Source organism: Orycteropus afer, unplaced genomic scaffold (genome assembly GCF_000298275.1).
Source record: "Orycteropus afer afer isolate SDZICR_OR568_19922 unplaced genomic scaffold, OryAfe1.0 scaffold00253, whole genome shotgun sequence".
Classification (NCBI taxonomy): domain Eukaryota; kingdom Metazoa; phylum Chordata; class Mammalia; order Tubulidentata; family Orycteropodidae; genus Orycteropus; species Orycteropus afer.
This window is the reverse complement of record NW_006921840.1, coordinates 2,276,083-2,289,742: the sequence shown is the minus strand read 5'-3', so window position 1 is coordinate 2,289,742 and position 13,660 is coordinate 2,276,083. Positions and strand designations below refer to the sequence as shown.

General features: G+C 39.0%; 1 protein-coding gene across 1 annotated transcript in view; it reads right to left on the bottom strand.

Annotated features, from left to right (window-relative positions):
• OCRL (OCRL inositol polyphosphate-5-phosphatase) overlaps positions 1-13,660 on the bottom strand; it is a 66,814-nt gene that overhangs the window by 29,407 nt on the left and 23,747 nt on the right. The window contains exons 5-14 of the mRNA XM_007949751.1: positions 11,968-12,078; positions 11,505-11,591; positions 10,913-11,033; positions 10,668-10,829; positions 9,531-9,632; positions 8,678-8,792; positions 6,780-6,896; positions 6,488-6,675; positions 3,886-3,997; positions 204-313 (exon numbers count right to left, since the gene is read on the bottom strand). Coding sequence (XP_007947942.1) covers positions 204-313; positions 3,886-3,997; positions 6,488-6,675; positions 6,780-6,896; positions 8,678-8,792; positions 9,531-9,632; positions 10,668-10,829; positions 10,913-11,033; positions 11,505-11,591; positions 11,968-12,078 — 1,225 coding nt within the window. The remainder of the gene's footprint in view (positions 1-203; positions 314-3,885; positions 3,998-6,487; positions 6,676-6,779; positions 6,897-8,677; positions 8,793-9,530; positions 9,633-10,667; positions 10,830-10,912; positions 11,034-11,504; positions 11,592-11,967; positions 12,079-13,660) is intronic.

The following is a 13,660-nucleotide window of genomic DNA, read 5'->3' as shown; positions in this document are numbered from 1 at the left end:
GGGCAATCCTACTTCCGTAGTGATACTGCCTCGGAAACCCAAGGAGGGGTTGCTATGAGTCGGGGCCGACTCGATGGCACGTAACAACAACAACAACAACAACAGGGCATGACCTAAAACATCCCGGGCCCTGTACCAATATGGAAGGAAAGAAATAGGGTCAGGCCTCAGGCTATTCCATGAGAAGGTTCTTGTTACTTTACCTGGAATCCCATCGATCTGTTTTGGAGTCATATTTATAAGTGGGAATAAATTTGATTTCCCCTTCTGTGAAGTCAGCAAAAGCTTTTTTCTGTGTACGCTGAATATTTAACTAGAGAGAAAAAGAAGCATCTTGTAAGTGGGGTAACACCACCTTAATGTAATTGATCATCAGGTTCATCAGGCGCCATTCCCCTTTCTAAGTCTCTAGTTCCTTAACCATTACAACCGTGCAAGAGAAGGTACGATTTCTCTATCTTATGATTTAAATATTGGCATTCCAGTGGCACCTAAATTCATCTTCACATAGGGTGCTCTTTCTTACCACATCACTGATTTTTATTACTAATGGTAGTCAGGGGTAAAATGGAAAAATGAAATCTGAATAATCCTAAATTCCCTGAAGGCGAGCTGGAGGCAGTGAATACAAATTTTTTAAAATGCACACAAATATTGAATGAATAATAATAAAAGCCAAATTCAGTGAATAGTTACAAATTGTTTTGAAAGTTGTTTTTGTTGTTAGGTGCTGTCATGTCAGCTCCAACTCACAGTGAGCCTATGAGCAACAAAAGGAAACACTGTCCGGTCCTGTGCCATCCTCCAAATCTTTGCTATGCTTGAGCCATCGTTGCAGCCACTGCGTCAATTCATCTCACTGACCTTTTTTCGGTGACCCTCAACTTTATCAAGCATCATATCCTACTGCAGTGGACCAGTCCCTTCTGACAATATGACCAAAGTACGTAAGATGAAGTCTGGCCATTCTTGCTTCTTAGGAGCATTCTGGCTGTACTTCTTCCAAGACAGACTTGTTCATTTTTCTGGTAGTCCATGGTATTTTCAGTATTCTTCCCCAACATCACAATTCAAAGGCATCGATTCTTCTTCGGTCTTTCTTATTCACTATGCAGCTTTCACATGCATATGAGGCTATTGAAAATACCATGGCTTGGGTCAAACACACCTTAGTCTTCAAAGTGACATCTTTGTTCTTTAACACTTTAAAGAGGTCTTTTGCAGCAGATTTGTCCAGTGCAACATGACGTCTGATTTCTCAACTGCTGCTTCCATGGGTACTGACTGTGGATTCAAGTAAAATGAAATCCCTGACAACTTCAATCTTTTCTCTATTTATCATGATACTGCTTATTGGTCCAGTTGTGAGGATTTCTGTTTTATATTGAGATGTAATCCATACCGAAGGCTGTAGTCTGATCTTCATCAGTAAGTGCTTCAAGTCATCTTCATTTTCAGCAAGGTTGTGTCATCTGCATATTGCAGGCTGTTAGTGAGTCTTCCTTCAATCCTGATGCTGCATTCTTCATATAGTCCAGCTTCTTGGATTATTTGCTCAGTATACAGATGGCAGTGAGTTTGGTTTTTTGTTTATACAGATGAATAAATATGGTAAAACAATACAACCCTGACACATACCTTCCCTGATTTTAGACCATGCAGTAACCCCTTGTTCTGTTCAAACGACAGCCTCTTGGTCTATATAGGGTACCTCATGAGCACAATTAAGTGTTCTGGAATTCCCATTCTTTGCAGTGTTATCCATAATTTGTTATGGTCCACACAGTCGGATGCGTTTGCATAGTCAATCCATCTGACGTGAGCAATGACATTCCTTTTTCCACACCCTTTTCTGAATCCTGCCTGAATTTCTGGTAGTTCCCAGTTTATGCACTGCTGTAACCGTTTTTCAATTATCTTCAGCAAAATTTTACTTGCATGTGAAATTAATGATATTGTTTGATAATTTCCACATTCTGCTGGATCACCTTTCTTTGGAATAGGCCTAAGTATGGATCTCTTCCAGTCAGTTGGCCAGGTAGCTGTCTTCCAAATTTGTTGGCATGAATGAGTAAGCACTTCTACCACTGCATCTGTCTGTTAAAACATGAGTATTCCATCAATTACTGGAGCCCTGTGTTTTGCCAATGTCTTCAGGGCAGCTTGGACTTCTTCCTTCAATATCACTAGTTCTTGATCATATGCTACTTCCTGAAATGGCTGAATGTCAACCATTTCTTTTTGGTACAGTGACTCTGTGTATTTCTTCCATCTTCTTTTGATGCTTCCTGCATCATTTATATACTGCTCATAGAATCTTTCGATATTACAACTCGAGGCTTAATTTTGTTCTTCAGTTCTTTCAGCTTGAGAAATGCCGATTGTGTTTTTCCCTTTTGGTTTTATAACTCCAGGTCTTTGCACATTTCATTGTAATACTTTACTCTGTCTTCTTGAGCTGCCCTTTGAAATCTGTTCAGTTATTTTACTTCATCATTTTTTTTCCATTCACTTTAGCTACTGTGTTCAAAAGCAAGTTTCAGAGTCTCTTCTGACATCCATATTGGTCTTTTCTTCCTTTCCTGTCTTTTTAATGACAGTTTGCTTTCTTCATGTATGATGTTCTCAATGTCATCCCACAGTGTGTCTGGTCTTCGTTCACTGGTGTTCAATGTGTCGAATCTATTCTTCAGATGGTCTCTAAATTCAGATAGGATATAATCAAGGTTGTATTTTGGCTCTTGTGGACCTTTAATTTTCTTCAGCTTCAACTTAAACTTACCTATGACCAATTGATGGTCTGTTCCACAGTCAGCTCCTAGCCTTGTTCTGACTGATGACATTGAACTTTTCCATCACCTCTTTCCACAAATGTAGTCAATATGATTCCTGTGTATTCCAACTGGTGAGGTCTATGTACATAGTCTCCTTTTATGTTGTTGAAAAAAAGGTATTTGCACACTGAAAGTTATCCCATTCAAATATTTTACTAGAATTACTTAAGAGTCAGAATTTATTCTAACTGTACTACTTCTAGAGGCAGGAAGTAAGAAGAAATGCAAAGAAATTAGTCAGCCAACTTCAATGTGAAGGTAGACACAAACATGAAAGGCTAACTACAAAAGCCACTCTACTGCAAAACACCTGGGTTTTCACTGTTTGAAGGTCGAAAAGATTCACATAAGGATTTAAAAACATTTGAATAGAGCCTAAACATTGTCTTCCCTCAATAAGCATTCACTTTCAGCTGCCAGTATCTATATGCTGAAATTAAAATTCAAGTCACATGCCAGGATTCAAGGCAAATTTACTGCCTCAAATATATGGAAAATTAGTTTCCCGAATATCAGGTTTTATATAAATGCTACAGTTTCAATGCTTTTCTGCAGGTTTCACATCTAGACACCAGGCAGCCCCAACTTATCAATCAGTTCCCATTAGACCATAGCCTTGGCTATGGGACCTCCCTCTTTTTACCTCCAAGCTGTTGTTCAGTCTGCCAAGTAACCAAACAACAGTTTTCTCTCCTTTCATCTGCCAAACCACATCAACAGAGCTGAAAGCCCACTTCCTCCAATTAACCCCACCCATTCTCCAACTTCTTTAAATCTCTGAAATCTCTTCTTGATAAAGACTTATTGAACAAATATTATAATGACTTCTTCTCATTAATGTTATTTCCCCTTCTCTGAACCAAAGACCTAATAAAAGAACTAGACACCTTGTATGTAATATGTGTACTGAACTACTAGTCACAGTGTTTTCATAAAACAATAAGACCTTACCATCTTTTCCTACAGTAAGACACACTTTCAATACGTCTACCTCAGAAACCTGACAATCTATTACCTAGAAAATTACCTATACAATGAAAAATTTACTCACCTGGTCAAATTTCAAGAGTCTCTGAAGGTCATTCTTATTAATAAGACTTTTCACCTCATTGGCATCAGGCATGCAAAGTCTATAGTTCAAATCTCCCAACCAAATGACAACACTGAGAATCAAGAAATATATGCACAGAAGTAGCAATAATTAGCATTAAAAAATCAACCAGAGACGAATGAAGAGAAGAAAAATGGGTAATTTATTGATAAGAATTCATTTATCACTATCTGACAAGGGGTTTAAAACTATAATTGATCCTTTGACGCAAGTAATTGCAACACCTGAAAGACTACAAAATAGGTGGGAGAGATAGGCACTCCATGCATGAAAACATAAAGAACTGAAAAGGGGAAATATGTTAAATGTAGTGCCTAAGGCACTTGACTTTTAACCAGAAGGCTGGCGGTTCAAACCCACCAGCCACTCGGAAGGAAGGTTGGGCAATCTACCTCTGTAGACCCCCAAGGAGGGGTCGCTATGAGTCGAGTCTGACTCAACAGCACATAACAACATGGGATTCAGAAGCTAAGGAGTTAACTGACTGAGAATCATGAAGTTTATCTGTTGGACTAACTTCAAAATGTTGCCTGGCTGCTTGCCAGGTCCTCCTAGGGAAAAGAATCTGAACAGTTTCTGCCTCTCAGAGCACTGAGGTTCTGCAGGCTCCTCGTTAAGGTCTGTATGGTCTGGATGATAGCTCTCCCACTAGCAAAAGTTGTCCAGGGCTCTCCTGTATAGCCAGCCTATCTACCTCTACCCAAGATCTGTAGTCCAAGGGTCCAGGCAAGAAGGAGAGTGGCATGGCATGGGATCCTCAGGGTTCCAATCACTCTAACAGGCCCCTAGATGTGTGGAGGGCCCTACAGGGGAAGACCCTGAAATTATACACTAAAATGGATTCTGCTGTTTGTTATCTCAAGCTCCTAATGGGTTATTTTGCCAATCTCAACTACAACATGAAATTTATGGAATCCTAGAGAAATACAATTTATGGAATTTCAGGGCAACTTTATGACCATAAATCTCAATGCCTTGACTTTACCATTGTGAAACAGAATTTCATATGACATTTCTGATTGTTGACATAACGTGCAAACAGTCTGGTATCATTACCTTTCTCTACCCTTCCCTCAATTCCCTGACTACTGATTCTAATACCCTATATGATGAATTACTGCCTTAAATCATGTCTTTCAAATCACCCTCAGAATTTTAATCACTAGTATTAATCTCCTTACGACTAATCATTTCCTACCACTCAATCCATTCCTCGACTGATTTCTAGGTCTATCCTTAATAAGTCCCATTCTTCACTGATCTCTTGCTCACATTATTCTTTTGCTCCATTGGTATCTTTAAATATCCCCTGCCCTTATTCTTAATTTTCACAGGCATAAAAAAGAATAATATAGGTCTCTGTATACTGACACAGGAGCTCTGGTGGCATAGTGCCTAAGGCATTTGACTGCTAACCAGAAGGCTGGAGGTTCAAACCCACCAGCCACCCCTCGGAAGGAAAGTTGGGCAATCTACTTCTATAGTAATACTGCCTCGGAAAACCAAGGAGGGGTCGCTATGAGTTGGATCTGACTCGACGGCGGTGCGTTTGGTTTGGTTTTTATATACTGACATGGAAAGAGATCCACATGAAATAGCATAATACAATCTTATATAACTAACAACTGTGTTTTAATGTATGTACATTAAAGTCTAGAACAGTGCTATTCAAAAGAAATATAATTCAGGTCACAAAAGTAATTTTAAGTTTTCTAGAAGCTACATGCAAAAATAAAAAAGTGAAAATAACTATTTATTCAAAATATCGTTTCAATATGTAATCAATATTTTTTTCAACTCAACATACTTTACATTTTTCCCTACTAAGTCTCTGAAATCTAGTGCATAATTCATGCATACAGCACAGCTTAATCTGGACTACACACCTCTCAAAACCCAACTGCCACACGTGGCTCCTGGCTGTCACACTGGATAGCACATTTAGGAGGATAAACACTAAACTGTTAATGATGGTTTCCTTTGGAGAGAGGGGCTTGGCTGGGGAGGATGCAAGATGAGAAATGAGGAATTTTCACTCTTGATTTTTTATTACATTTATAATGAACATCTTATTTCACAATACCAAACAAACTGAATGAAATTGACCCCTTCAGCATTACTGAAGATGCCCCACTAAGACAAATAACCTTTCCTGTGATGTCCAATCTAATGTCTCTGCTTCAATGAGTCTGCTAGCCCTCAAACACCGTCCTCTTCCTTGTGACCTCAACCCCTACAGGCTATGCCTCACTCTTCACAGCTCCATACTTTCTCCACACCTTTAACCTCTTCTTATCCCCATTATTCAAGGAGCTCTGGTAGCCCAGTGCCTAAGGCATCTGACTGCTAACCAGAAGGTTGGCAGTTCAACCCCACCAGCCACTCTGCGGGAGACTGGCAATCTACTTCCATAAAGATTTACTGCCTCAGAAACCTGATGGGGGTCGCCATGAGTCGGAATCAACTTGATGGCAGTGGGATTTATTATTATTATTATTATTATCCCCATTACTCAGAAACTGAAGGAGAGTTAACCACTCACTCATGTTTCATGATGTTCAGCTGAGGGAGGGTCTGATTTGGGACCACGAAACTCATCCGAGCACAAATGTCCTTATAATCTTGATTCCTTCTCTCAAAGTCCTCCACGTGAGCAGCCAGGTGAGAATTAACAATGCAAAATGCAGTGTTGTGAAATACAAATCTCACAGCTACCCCACCTTTGTTTCCCTGTTAGCAAGAGTAAAAATTCACAGTTAGTTCAAAGACACAAGTAGCAAATGAACTTAACATAGACCTAAATAATAGTAAATCTCATTTCCAAAGTAACTCGCCATTTTCCCCATGATTCCAGTTCCAACTGTTTCTGTAGTAACATCACGGATATATCGCCACTGGTCCTTTCTGGCATATATTAGGAGCATCATCCCAACAAGGCGGACTAGTTGAACCTATGAGTTCCAAGGAGTTATAAAAGGTTAACGTTAATTCCATTCTTTGCCATACATCTAACTTCCCACAAATAATTTTCCCCCGAGAAGATAAAATCATGCCCAAATCTGAATCAAAATTCTCCAATTTCCCTATGGACCCCATGAAGAAGAAATAAAAATTCTCTGGGGAAGCTCTAATCTGACCCTGACCAATAAAAGTTAAAGGTCTTCAGAGACAATGAGTGCACTTAAGCTCTGGATCCATTATTTTAATCACTGCCTAACCTACCAGGAGTAGGCAACATTAAAAGTTTAAATACTCAAGATAAAGCCTCTACCACAGCTTTTTCCTTCCACCTCTCCTTCTAGTTTCTCATTTCCAATTTTCTTTTTAAGCAATTTAAATCTGTAAGACAGCAATCCTTTGATTTTTATTTTATTGTGGTCAAATAAATATAACAACATTTATAATTTGAACAATTTTTACATGTACATTTCAATGACATCAATTATGTTCACCATGTGCAATGCAACCATCACCACTATCTGTTTTCAAATTGTGTTATCACCCTTCACAGAAACCCAGTACACCTTAAGCAGTACCTCCCCATTTCTTCTCCCACCCACAGCTCACTAATTTTTTGGTCTCTTTGCATTTGCCTATTAGAGATATTTAAGTGGGAGCACACAATATCTGCCATTCTGTTTCTGATTTGATTTACTCAGCATAATATTTATAAGGTTCATCCATGTGATAACGTGTGTCAGAACTTCATTTCTCTTTACGGCTGGGTAATATTTCATGGTATGTCTATGCCACATTTTGTTTATCCATCCATTCATCTGTTGATGGACAACTCTGATTCTTTTTAATTTGTGAACCATAACTAGAAATAGGTCTGAAATATGATTAGTCTGGGATCTATGGATCCCAGATATGAAAGGAATATCATCTTCCAGAGTCTTATTACCCTAAGTAAACTGTTAGAAGATGTAGACAAAAATCACTCAGACAGATTACTCCTTCAAAAGGGCTTAGTATGGCAGCTCTGTAATTAAAATAACTCTCCTGGTAGCTAAATGCTTCTACCATATGCCTTCTAAAGACGAACAAACTGGCCCACCTTGGTAGAGTCAACTCTATGCCTCTTGACTTACAACCAAGTTTAGAACTTATTTAAATTCCACAAGACTTCTATTCTTGTTCTGACTCTAAAGCATACCTGATGCACCCATGTCCTTTATGCTGTTTTTCTATAGAATACCCACTTCTGAACATGCCAATGAACAATTTCAATCTTAAACTTTTACTGCACAAATGAGTTACCTTATAGGTAATTATTTTGAGTTAATTATTGATCTGACAACAATAATTCTTTTTTCTTCCTCCTAAAAGATATCTAAGTAATGAAAATATAGGATGGAGAAGCTCAGGGACATTTTCTTCTAGAATTCATCTGTCCTACCCCAGTATTACACACGGGGAAGAATTCAATTAAACTGTTCTGCTGGAAAAAGTTACACATAATGAAATAACTCCTAATGAGTTCTGTTTAAGGAGTTCTAGTGGCACTGTAGTTAAGGCATTGGGCTGCTAACCAAAATGTTAGCAGTTCAAACCCACCAGCTGCTCTGCAGGAGAAAGAAGAGGCAGTCTGCTTCTGTAAAGATGTACAGCCTTGGAAACCCTATGGGGCTCACTATGAGTCAGAATCAACTCGATGGCAGTGGGTTTGGTTTGGGTTTTTTTTTAGTTCTACTTAGTCATGTACTAAAGAAAATGAGTGACTATGGCTTACTTTCTTATACTTGGCCTTAGGATGCAAACCCCTTTCTACAGCCATGGACCACTCTTGTTCCTTCACGGATTCAAAATAGAAAAAGGCTTCTGTGCTCAAGTCCAGCTCTTGAAATCTGAGGAAACAAGAGGATGTGAGCTCTATACATAGCCCATAATGATTTCTGACTACTTCTTGTCCCATTTTCCAAAACATTAGATGAAAGAAAAAGAATGGGGGGAGGAGATGGGATTTTACAGAATTTCTCTGTTCAGCAGGTGATCAGTAAGGACAAACAGCTTTCTCTTCTAAAGACCCCCACCAGCATATTCATAGGCTATGCAAAAAGAAACAAAAATCCTTCATAAGAGGTAATAGAACAGGTTTGCTCTTACAGCTTAGAAATAGTCACTGTTAGAAATATCTTCATGTCTCAATTTCAATGAAGAATATAGTTTTCTATGGGTTTTAAGAGTACTAGATGCTTCCTTAAGGAGCTCTGGTGGTGTAGTGCCTAAGGCATTTGACTGCTAACCAGAAGGCTGGCAGTTCAAGCCCACCAGCCACTCAGTGGAAGGAAGACTGGGCAATCTACTTCCATAAAGATTTACCACCTCAGAAACCCAAGGGGTGGGGGTCGCTATGAGTCAGAATCGACTTGACGGCAGTGAGTTTGGTTTTGATAGATGCTTCTTTACATCATTTTAGGTACGTGTTCTTTTCTGATCTCACAAATTTGACCTATAAGTTAACTCTCACATAGAGTCCACCATAGGTTTCTATCAAACAGTTAAAAAAAAAGAAGGAAGGAAGACAAACACATAAATGAGCACCAAGCATACAGCTAAAAGCAAATTCCAGAAGTATTCTTTACCCAATGCAGTAGATATCAGGAGGAGTTGAATCACAGTTGAGCCAAGGTTCTAAGCCACTATCTGGAGACTGACCATTCACGTTCCAAGTTCCAACAAAAAATCTAATATATAATACCAAAAAAATAATTTGAAAATAAAAGTTCAAATACGAACCAACAAAGTTCCATCTTGTCACTTCTATATAAGGGTAAGTTCATAATAAGCTAAAATAATTTCTCAAGATGTTTTGCCACACACATAAGAAAAACTTCTATCTAGACTACAAAAGCAGGAGGCTTATTTTCTTTAAATTTTACATTAAGTCAACCTAGAGAAAAAAAAAAACTAAATCTCTATTTTAAAAACACAAATTTAACTGCTCTACTACATTTCCTTTCAATTCAACTCCATCCAAATGCATACTTCAACAGAGAGCTTGTAGATAGCAAAGTATTATCTTCATGCTGTAAGCTAGTCAAAGGATTACAAGGACATCCATGTAGAAAATTCTGATGAGGCACATAAAATATTAAGGAAGAAAGCAGAAGGGAAAACTCATGACAGTCTTAATTGTTTACACACCAATACAATCATCATGGGGAACATAGGAAACTGGAGGTTTTAGCATAGGGACATAGTTATGATTGAACTGGAATAAATGAGGCATGATGGGATAGCAGATGGGACTGGAAGCTTAGATTAGATGGGCACATGCTATTCATGAATACAGACCTCCCAATCAAAAAGAGACAATGGGTGAAACTTTCCTTAATTTTTCAAAGTAAGTTAAGATCCAGTGGTGGTGATGAACTTTACTTTTTCAATATTTGCTGGGGAAAAAAAAATCAGCAGGCCAGATAGTTAAACATTCTTGCTTGCGGAATGTGCTACCAGACAACCCTCTGGTACATATAAGCCAGATTTGGTTCTTCAAGAGTAGACACAAACATTAGTAGGTGTGATTAAAGAAGAGGTTAGAGAATACAAGGGATTTTGGATTTGGATACGTATGATACTGACCAGCTTAGAGATAAGGGCTTGAATCAGATGATCATTTTTTTTTATCATGTTCTCATTCTTAATTAAACCAATAACTTCAATGGCAAAAGGCTGTTTTGTACTATACCTACTAATCAGTAAGCAGAAGAGAAACTAACCTGAAAGTCTGAATGTTCACATATTCTTTCTCCCGCTTTGCCAGGATGTGTTTGATGAGACCCTCACGCTGCCCAGACTGGTTACTTGGTACAAAGAGCTTCCGCATGGTGTTGGTCACTTTGGGTTGCTCCTTGTTAGTGGCTTCTTTTTCACGTGGAATCCTGACGAATGAGGAATTCAAAAGTCAAACTGCCTAAAACATAAGTCTCCGACATGGGAAGTATGTCTCTGATGCGGCACTTACATTCTATTGGCAGCAGAGGGTGGGGGTGGGGGTTCCCGATGAGTCCCTGTAGGCTGATTCTGTGAATTAATTTTTCTGTCCAAATTCATAGATGAAAAATTATCCTCAAATCCAAGAAGCCCTGAAGGACACGGACCCCAAAGTCAAAGGGAGGGTAAAAAAAAAAAAAAAAAAAGTCAACATCCAAGATACTCAGGGCAGATGGGGCTAACAATTTCATTGGTGGCGTTACTAAACAGAAAGGTAGAAAGGTGACAATAACTTAAATCTGGGGAAAAAGTGTATCTGTCCCTAAAGCACAGACATAATAACTGGAATAGTAGGTTACATTATTCAGTGATCTGAATAATAATAGGTAGCATTTATTGAAGGCTTAGCACAATACCTTGTATCATTACCTAACTTACTCGTCACAAAAACCTAAGCGCTAACATGCCACAGAAAGACTTAGGAATTACATTAGTCAGAGGCATGAGCTAGCTAAAACCACTCCATAGGAGAATATGTCCGACATTGCCATTAATCCATTATCATTTCATCTACCCACTCTGCAATGAGCATAGCAATGAGGGAAAAAGTATCCTTTCAGTACCTGAAAACCCAGGTTTGTCTTTAGTGTCTAATTTCTGGTACCAGCTGGATGAGTCCTTTTGTTCTGGAACAAGCAGCTGTAACTGAGCTGGAGAGAGAAGGGTCATAGTCAGAATCTGGGGATCCCTTCATTGAGTAGAATTTATTATCATCAAAAGCCATTCACACAACGTTCCTTAAACACAGAGGGCCAGCACCATTCCTGAATATAAGGGAAGGGGCTAAAAAAAAAAAAATGTGCCTGCCATGATATTGAAGATTCTTGCAACTGGCTCAAATTGTTAAAGTTGAATAGGCTTGTTCTCTAATCTATCACTGGGTTCATCCCCTGAAGGGGGAAAAAAAATGTCAGTATTAAGGCCAAAAAGGGTGTGAGGTACTTTGCTAATAGCCACTTGCCTCTGTATCAGCAGGTAAGGATTTCTCTCCCACTTAAATTGTAGAAAGAAAGAGTCTTGAGTTACCTTCCTGAGCAGCAAGGACCTCTGAGAGGAACTTTAAGCAGTGTTCCTCATCAGGGATTTCAAAGCGACGCTCTCTGGTCCAGTCCCCCTGAACTCGAATTTTGCAGCCACCTAAAAACAATTGAAATCCACACACACATAGCTATGAAACACAATATTTTATTTATTATTTTATTGTGAGCATGACCTCAGTTTAGTAGGTTAATAGGAGAAGGTCCAGATCACCAATATTCCAGACCTCTAACGTAGGAAGCACACGTACAAGATCGAGGGATTCAGTGTGTTGGGGGGCAGGGGAGAGGATGCTGCAAGGGAGACCCACGAGAAGTCAGCACTCCTAAAGGCTGACGAATGTGTCAATGAGCAACTCAATCCACTGTTAAGGTATCACAGTTCCGTACATTTTATCTCTCTCTCAGATGTCAGGGTAGAGACCTCTAAACTCTAGGGAAGATAAATTCCCCAACCATCCCCCTTCCATCCCCTGGCTGGAAATTTCGACCATTATAAATCCAGATTAAATGAATTAAGAGTATCTGAAGCATGAAAACAATAAAAGAAGTACATGGCTTTGTTTATAGGTACAGGTTTTACCTGGGTGAACGAATCTATAAACTAATTTAAAAAAATGATTAGTGGGACTGGTTCAACTTATTCTGGAAAGAAGTCTCTACACCTCGTTACTGCAAGTGAAAAATATATGTCTTGAATAAACTTACCAAAGCAGTATAAATGTCCACAGTTGTTTGGTTCAAGGATAGGCAATTAGAAAACAGTGTAATTAGAAGCAAAGTTTTCTATAACATTGGTTTCTTATGTGTATAACATATTATTCTCCCCTTTTCTGATGCCCTATAGTTATCATCTGTAGCACTCTTTTGGCTATGGTGATCCAAGAAATCTATGCCCTTGTTTATATTATTACTTTAACTGATTTATTACATGTATTGCTTTCTCATGCCCCACAAAACTACAAGCTCCTAAGGGCAAAGGGTAGGCTTGCACATACAGACTATCCAACACCACATTTTCGGTGGTCTAGGGGACTAACTGCTCCAGCTTCTCTGGGACTAAGGGGTTCCCGGGATGCAGGGCTTTCAGTGCTAAGACCAGCAAAGTCCCAGGCATAACCAGCATGGTTGGTCACTTGACTAGTGACAGTGATGACAGACTTCAGAGAGGAACAGCATTTAACAAGCAACTGTTGAATTAGACTCTTCACACTTGTAAATAACAAAGAAATGAGAAAATAAAATGAAAATCCTAGTTTTTTATGGTGGCAATGCACTTCTGAACCTTTGGCTCTTTTCACTGTGCACCTCCTAATGATGCTACTATGTTCATAGATTGGGTTAAAAAAGGAAAATAAACGCAGTGATCAGAAAAAGAAAAGTGATTTTTTAAAATGGAGGATAAAAATGAAAAAGAAGGCACTCAAGGGGACCTGAGGTAAGAAAATTAATGAGGGTGCCATGTAAGGAGAAGGGAAAAAAAGGAAAAGAAAAAGGAGAGGAAATGAACAGACTATGTCCATTAGGAGCAGCCTTGAACATACAATGAACAACTCCTTTGGGGTACCACAAATCTCTGTCTCACATAATTTATGTTAAAAGTGTTGTTGTTATGTGCCGTCGAGTCAGCCCTGACTCATAGCGACCCCTCCTTGGGTTTCCGAGGCAGTATCACTACGGAA